Source organism: Magnolia sinica, chromosome 6, assembly GCF_029962835.1.
Source record: "Magnolia sinica isolate HGM2019 chromosome 6, MsV1, whole genome shotgun sequence".
NCBI lineage: Eukaryota > Viridiplantae > Streptophyta > Magnoliopsida > Magnoliales > Magnoliaceae > Magnolia > Magnolia sinica.
In genome coordinates, this window is record NC_080578.1 from 13354939 (window position 1) to 13362425 (window position 7487).

At 41.4% G+C, this 7487-nt stretch overlaps 1 protein-coding gene across 1 annotated transcript; it reads right to left on the minus strand.

Moving 5' to 3' along the window:
- Positions 1-3620: 3620 nt before the first annotated feature.
- Positions 3621-4058, minus strand: LOC131249503 (14 kDa proline-rich protein DC2.15-like). The gene has a single exon (XM_058250314.1). The coding sequence runs from the start codon at positions 4056-4058 to the stop codon at positions 3621-3623; it is 438 nt and encodes a 145-aa protein (XP_058106297.1).
- Positions 4059-7487: the final 3429 nt, after the last annotated feature.

Consider the following 7487-nt stretch of genomic DNA (forward strand, 5'->3'; position numbering starts at 1 on the left):
AACCCAAAAAAAAAAGTCCACCCAAGCAACGTTATCTTTTTCAAAATTTGTCAACCGCGGAGCTACTTACTCCGTCACATAAGTAGTTGGAATTGTAGTTTTTATAAAAATGCAAAAAGGAAAGGGTGGGCTTGCCACAAAGAATAGTGAAGGGGTTATTTGACATTACAAGAAATTTAAGGTGTTAAATATACCAACTCATAAATTAATAAGGATGGCAATGGGATGGGTAGGCAACCCGACCGGACAAGTCCGACCAAGGTTTGTGCTGGGCTAGAGCCTGGCATGTATGGTCTGATTAATTTTCAGGTTGGGCTTGGGCTCAAGTCATTTAGCCTAACCCGACTCAACTTGCCTTCACATGTATGTGTTATATCTTAAAATATACTGTTTCCAGCCTTGACGCAACCTATCGATCTTGAATATAGATGGTTTATTTCCTCCAAAATGTCTATTTCTTTGTGCATGCATGGTCCGCTTGATAAGGGATAGATTAAAAACATTGAAGAGGGAAACATGGATTTTATTAATTTTCAGGTCTAGTTGGGTTATGTCGAGCCTGCGCCCAAATAATTTTTAAAGGCTTGAGACTTGGGCCCATTATGCTAGGCCCATGACGGGCTTGGGCCTTGGTCTAACCATGGGTCCAGTCCCACGCCTTGCCTAGCACGGCCCGCACCCAGCCCATTGCCACTACAAATTATACTGTCGAATTTAGATGCGTCATGAATCTATTTAAGTACGTGATTGTTGGACATTCATCTACACACACACACATCTACCCGGCTGTCAGACGCACCTCTCAATGTTTGGTAATTGTTCAAAAAATTAGCGTACATGTGGGCGCAACCATGGTCGGTATATTCTGTCCCATCCACTCTTCAGGAGCTCCTTACCAAAATGAAGGGATAGCCCAGTCTGACCCAAAACTCAGGTGGGCCACACGGAGTAAACTGAAAGGCTTCAGGTGTGTTTTCGCATTATTCTCCATGGTGTGGCCCACCTGGGATCTAGATCTCAATGACTTTTGAGATGTACGGTGAAGACAGACGCACACGAACTAGATTTGCTACAAACATCATGATGGCCCACAGAGTTCAGGGGGGAAACGGATTGGCTACTCCCCCTGCCACCATCCCGGTGGCTGGTGGTCGGTGCTCTGAGGGCCCTATCATAATGTATGTGTTTCATCCATTCCGTTCATCCATTTTTAAAGATCATTTTAGGAGTTGATCTCAAAAATTAGAGGTATATAACTCTCAGGTAGTCCACACCACATGAAAACAATAGTAATTGGACATCCACAATTAAAATCCTACTAAAGCCCACTGTACTGTTTATTTGATATCCAATCTGTTGATTAGGTCATACAGGCCAAGATGAAGAGAAAAAAACAAAAATCAGCTTGATCCAAAGCTTTTATGGCCCCCAAAATGTTTTTAATGGTTGACGCTTATTCAACACTGTTTCCTGTAATATGGTCCACTTGAGATTGGCATATACCTCATTTTTGGTCTCATATGTAAAATGATCTGTAAAAATAGATGGACAGCATGGATGAAAAACATACATCATGGTGGGGCCCACGGAGCACCGACCACCAGCCATTGGCTGGTGTCAGGGGGAGTAGCCAATCCGTTTCCGTTCAGGTGCTGCAACCGCTGTACAATGGACGAGGTTTGGCTGGTGACCCCAACACCAACCAGGTAGCTCGTGTCAAACCTCCATGGCCCTACCATGATGTATATATTTTATCCATGCTGTCTTTTTTTTTTTTCAACTCATTCTAAGTATGAGCCTAAAAATAAAAATGACGCAGATCCAAAGCCAAATTGGACCACACCAAAGGAAACAGTAGAGATTTAACACTTACTGTTGAAAACTTCAAGTGGGCCACATAAGTTTTGTATCAAGTTGATATTTTCGTTTTATCTTCGTACAGGGTTATGTGACTTTATGAATAGGTTGGATGGAATATAAACATTCTCGTGGTTCTCAAGAAGTTTTCAACAACAAGCATTCAAATCCCACAGTTTCTCGTGGTGTAGTTCCCTTAAGCTTTGGATCTTCTTCATTTTTTCGCCCTATGCCTTAAAAATCGGCAAAATGGATGGACCACGTGGATAAAACTCATATATCAACGTGGCCCCAAAGAACTTTGACAACAGCTATCGCAGGGTGTTGGGTCCCCATCCAAACCGCGTCCGCGGACAACGGCTGCTGGTGAGGATTCGGAATCGGTGGTGAGTGCCTGCGTCTCAAGTGCCATACGATGCCTGACTATCGTATAACTCTCGTTCTAATTTATGATCATTTCTCCGACTTCAATACAGCTCACCTTTCTTCATCTCATATAGTCATGTCCCATTAAGTACTACATAATCCTCGTTACCTTTGATGAAACCGAACTTACCATGCAAGATAATTAATACACGAACATGTCCTAATTGCACTTGTTTTGTGTGCACTCCTCTCACACGTGAAAAAGAAAATGCACATATGGATTAAATCCAATGTATCAAGTGAGCCATCCGCATGGATGCCATGTCTTAAAAGGCATTGCTATATGATTATTGATGCAGAGCGGGTCACACACAGTTTCATGTAAAAGATGGATCAGAGAAGGCATGATTGGATGCAGAAATGATCTAGACCGTCAGAACCTTAAAATAGTCGTATCTCGCAAATTGGAATGAGTTTTTCGACGTATCATATATGATTTTAAGGTAAGAGAAGCTACTTTAGCCAACCAACCCCAATGATGGGTTGACCATGCCGGATTTGCGAGATTCCATTCGATCGACGGTCAAAAGTCTATTTTAATTTCGTTTTTACTATAAATGGTAAGTTTTAGTTGGCATATAATTTTTGATCATTTGAGTTGTAGTAGTGCCCAACATAAAAGGGCTTAGAAAAGTTAGGAGAACAATGTGGTTAAGGGTAAATTGGAAACTTAATATTTTTGGTGACCCTATATAGATAATGGTAAGTTTATTATTTATAGTAAGTTACATTTTTGAGGGAATTTGAGTCTAAAACTCCATCATAGGTTTGAGCTTATTATTTAAAGGAATGTACTTTCAATGTATTTTAAATTTATCTTATATTTTTATGCTTTGTGAATTTGAGAAGCTCTGTGAGAAGTCCAAAGAGCTCTATGGATTTGGAGTAGTTATTCTCTGAGGAAGATAGTGATCGACCTCATCACATCCATTCCTTTGTCAATTATGAAGTGGATCACACCAGCACTAAAGAAATAAACTGTCCACAGACGTTCCTGTGTATATGTGTATCTCACCGAAGATCATGTCATCTTGATTTTCTATAGGCAGAATCAGCATGCTCAGGACCACCTGACAAGTGGGCCTGATTTACCACACACACCCACGTGAAATTAACATCTATCTTCAAATATAGATCCCAGATGTATGTACAACAAACTAACCTTAATTAAGCAGAAAACAAAGTAGTCTTAATTTCCAACAACATCAGAAAAACAACTCAGTACATCTATATCATGCCAACACAACCCACAACACTAGGCTACGAGAAATGCATTCGTAGGCGTAGAAAGTGTTGCGTGTTTGTTTATTCAAACGTAAAAAACAGTAAAGACGATACTAGAGCCATCCAAGGGTGGTAGTCAGAGATAGATTCTGTGGACATTGGAATCCATTTGGAACCCTTCTACCACAGTCGTTTAAGATCACGCTCAAGGAAACTGGAACGTTGAGATTGAGGCCCAAGACATTGGCTCTAATGGCAGTGCACAAGCAAACGGCAGCCTCGAGATCAGCCAGCCCTTGGATTAGAGAGCAACATGGAAGTGTTGGTGGCGATCCGATAATCACGTTCACCACCCCCAGCAAATTGGAACATACACCCAGCTTCAGTGTATTAATGGAACATGTACCCGTTGAAGGAGGATTAGGAGTTGGGGTAGGGTTGCAAGAGCAACGGCTACAAAGGCAAGGGCTATCATGGGCGGTGACAAAAGCAAAGAAGAGAATGTTGAGGGAGAGTAAAAGGGCAGCTGACGCTGAGCTCTTTGAGGCCATCTCCAAACACTTACACCTTGTTGTCGTGGGAGTAGCGGCTCAGATGTGTTTGGGATGGAGGAGTAAGACGTGGGGTGTGGATATTTATAGAGTTGAGAGATTGGAAATTTATAGAGAGGATATAATAAAATACAACGCCACCCATGTGATTTCCGTGGTCAGTGTAGCTGGCAATGCAAGAGGTTTTTGCGGTGGGGATTTGACAATGGTCATCTAAATCTGGCCATCCCTTCCACCCTATTGTTGTTATAATATATATTCTACCGTGTCCGGCGTGGCTTAGGTGGATCCCCGGATCCACCGGGGTGGGTGAATCCCTGACTGTGGGGCCCACCTTGACGTACGTGTCTTAAATCCACGCCGTCCATCCGTTTTTTCAGCTATTTTAGGGCATATTGCGTAAAACACATCCAAATCTCAGGTGGACCACACCATAGTAAACTGCGGTGAATGACAATTAAAAACTTCTCTTGGGCCACAAAAGTTTTGGATCATGCTGATATTCATGTAGTCCTTTCATCCATGTCTTCTTTATTTATTTATTTATTTTACCTCAGCAACAGGTTGGATGGCAAAAAAAAATAAAAATTGAGATTATTTGGTTTAAAAAAAAAAAGGTTGGATGGCAAATAAAAATTCTGGTGGCCCATCATAATGTGTGTTATATTCACTCAGTCGGGTACGAATCTCTATCGGCCCAATTGATGTATGTATTTTATCCAAGCTGTTCATCCATTTTCAGCTCATTTTAAGGACACATGGCCTAAAATTAAGTATATCTCCAAAGCTCAAGTGACCACAGAAAAAAGAAAAAAAAAAAAAAAACAGTAGAGATAATGACGTCCACATTTGAAACCTTCCTAAGATCTAATGATGCTTATTTGCCATCCAACCTGTTCATGAGGTCACACAGACCAGTATTAAGTGAAACTCAGAAGTTGGTTTGATCCAAAACTTCTTATCCCTCGCAAAGCTTTCAACGATAGGCATTCCATTCCCATTGCTTCGTGTGGTACTGTTGTCTACTTGAGCTTTGGGCTCCATTCCAATGATTCTTGTATGGCTGTGTAGTTTACTCGAGCTTTCAGTTGATGGGGATTTTTCTCCTCGTCGCTCGACCGGTCGAGTGCCCTGCTCGACTGGTCGAGGGTGGTGCTCGACTCAAAGTACAACGAACAATGGGTTTTAGATCTCCGAGGTTCTCGACCAGTCGAGATTACGCAGATTTGAGTCCGGATTTTGTGCAGACTGTCGAAATCTGAGACGGTTTCGCAAGAGGTGCGAAAGGGGGCTGCCTAAACTATAAATAGGGGTTCATAGGGCTTTTCTAGGGAATGCAAGAGGGTTTCCTAAAGCTTTGCAAAGGTTTGCTAAAGGGTTTAGGGCTATCAAAGGTGTGAGAGAGAAAGAGAAAGAGAGGAAGCTTGTGGAAGGGAGGTTCTGCTCGTAGAGGTGATCTACTGTGCACTCAACATCTCAGTGCTTCTACGTCTTCGTAATCGGTGAGATCTTTCTGTTTTTTCTTTATTCTCTTATTGTTCATCCATTCCTGCGTGAGTAAAGAAGATTATAATGTTTTAATTCATAGTGGATTGTCGATCTGGACTAGGTCCTGTGGTTTTTACCTCTTTGAGAGTTTTTCACGTAAAAATCTCTTGTGTCGTATGGTTTGTGCTTTGATTTATTTCATTGCTTTATTATCCTATAATTCTGGTGTTTTTGGGAGGTTATATCCTAAGGTTTTGTGCAACAGCCCCCAACAAAGTGGTATCAAAGCTATTGGCTTTTTGAACAGAGTGGGATCGATTTTTTGAATTATGAAAGGTGGTTCATTAAGGATAATCAGTCTCAATGATTTTAACTGGACCATATGGAAGACTAAGATGGAGGACTTGCTTTATTGCAAGAACTTGTATGCTCCAATCTTAGGCATATCAGCAAAAATAAAGGATATGACTGATGATGATTGTATGAAGATGGATTGGAAGGCCGTGGAGTTTATTAGACAATGGTTGGATGATTCCGTATTCCACCATATGTCTATAGAGACCTCAGCCGTTAGCCTGTGGTTGAAATTGCAAGGGCTGTATGAGAGGAAGAAAGCCGACAATAAAATTTTTCTGATAAGATAACTTGTGAATCTCAAGTTCAAAGATGGTGGTTCTGTGGCTGAGCACATGAATGAAGTTAGCAATATATTGAACCAGCTCTCCGTCATGAAGATAGTCCTGGACGATGAACTATAGTCTTTATTATTGCTTAGCTCATTGCTTGATAGTTGGGAGACATTAGTGGTGTCTCTAAGTAACTCCGCGCCAGAAGGAAAGGTGTCCATGATACAAGTAACTAGTTGTCTCTTTAATGAGAAGACAAGGAGGAAGTCTCAGGGGTCTACTCAGCAAGAGACCCTTATGACACAAGAACGGGGGAGAAGAAAGAATAGGAAGGGTGGGAAGGCCCGAGATAAATCAAGAGGCAAGTCGAGTACCAGGAAGGATGTTGAATGTTGGAATTGTGGCAAGAAGGGTCACTATAAGCATGAATGTCGTAAGAATAAGAATGACAAGAAAGGAAAAGGATAAGAGAAGGAAAATGAATCAGATTCCATTGCGGTCGCTTTAGATGGCGATGTTGTAGTTATTCTTTCAGCAGATCATGATGTTTGTCTCATGGCTACGAGTCAGGACACCGACTGAGTGATAGACTCAGGAGCCTCGTTTCATGCGATTCTATGCAGAAACTTCTTCCCATGCTATAAGTCAGGTGACTATGGGACCGTAAAGATGAAAAATTCTGACGTATCGAAGATCATAGGGGTCGGTGATATTTGTGTAAAGACTGATGTGGACTGTACATTAGTTCTCAGGGATGTGATGTATATCCTAAACCTTCGCCACAACTTGATGTTGACGGGAATGTTGGATGATGATGGCTACGAAAGCCGGTTTGCTGGTGGGCGTTGCAAGCTCATCAAGGGTTCATTCATTGTAGTCAGAGGAAAAAAGTGTTACACCCTTTACAAGGCAAGTATCAGTATGTAAAAGGGTGGGTTGAACGCAGCGGAAGATTTAGCTATTGACATGTGGCACAAGTGTCTAGGCCACATGAGTGAAAAAGGGCTTCATCTATTAGCGAGGAAGCGACTCCTTCCAGACGTGATAAGTATACCTCTTAAAACCTGTATTGATTGTTTATCAGGGAAACAGCATAGAGTTTCATTTGTTAAATCTGCTTCTCATGTTAATAAAGTGCATGCATTAGATTTGGTTTACTCTGATGTTTGTGGTCCTATGAGGACAAAAACCTTAGGTGGGGTATTTTATTTTGTCACTTTTATATATAGATGATGCATTTAGGAGGGTTTGGGTTTATGCTTTGAAATTCAAGGACGAAGTCTTTGGTGTGTTTAAATTGTTTCATTCTATGGTC

What these genes read in the sequence shown, in the direction of transcription:
- LOC131249503 (XM_058250314.1), bottom strand. Translation starts at nt 4,058, where the DNA reads ATGGCCTCAAAGAGCTCAGCGTCAGCTGCCCTTTTACTCTCCCTCAAC.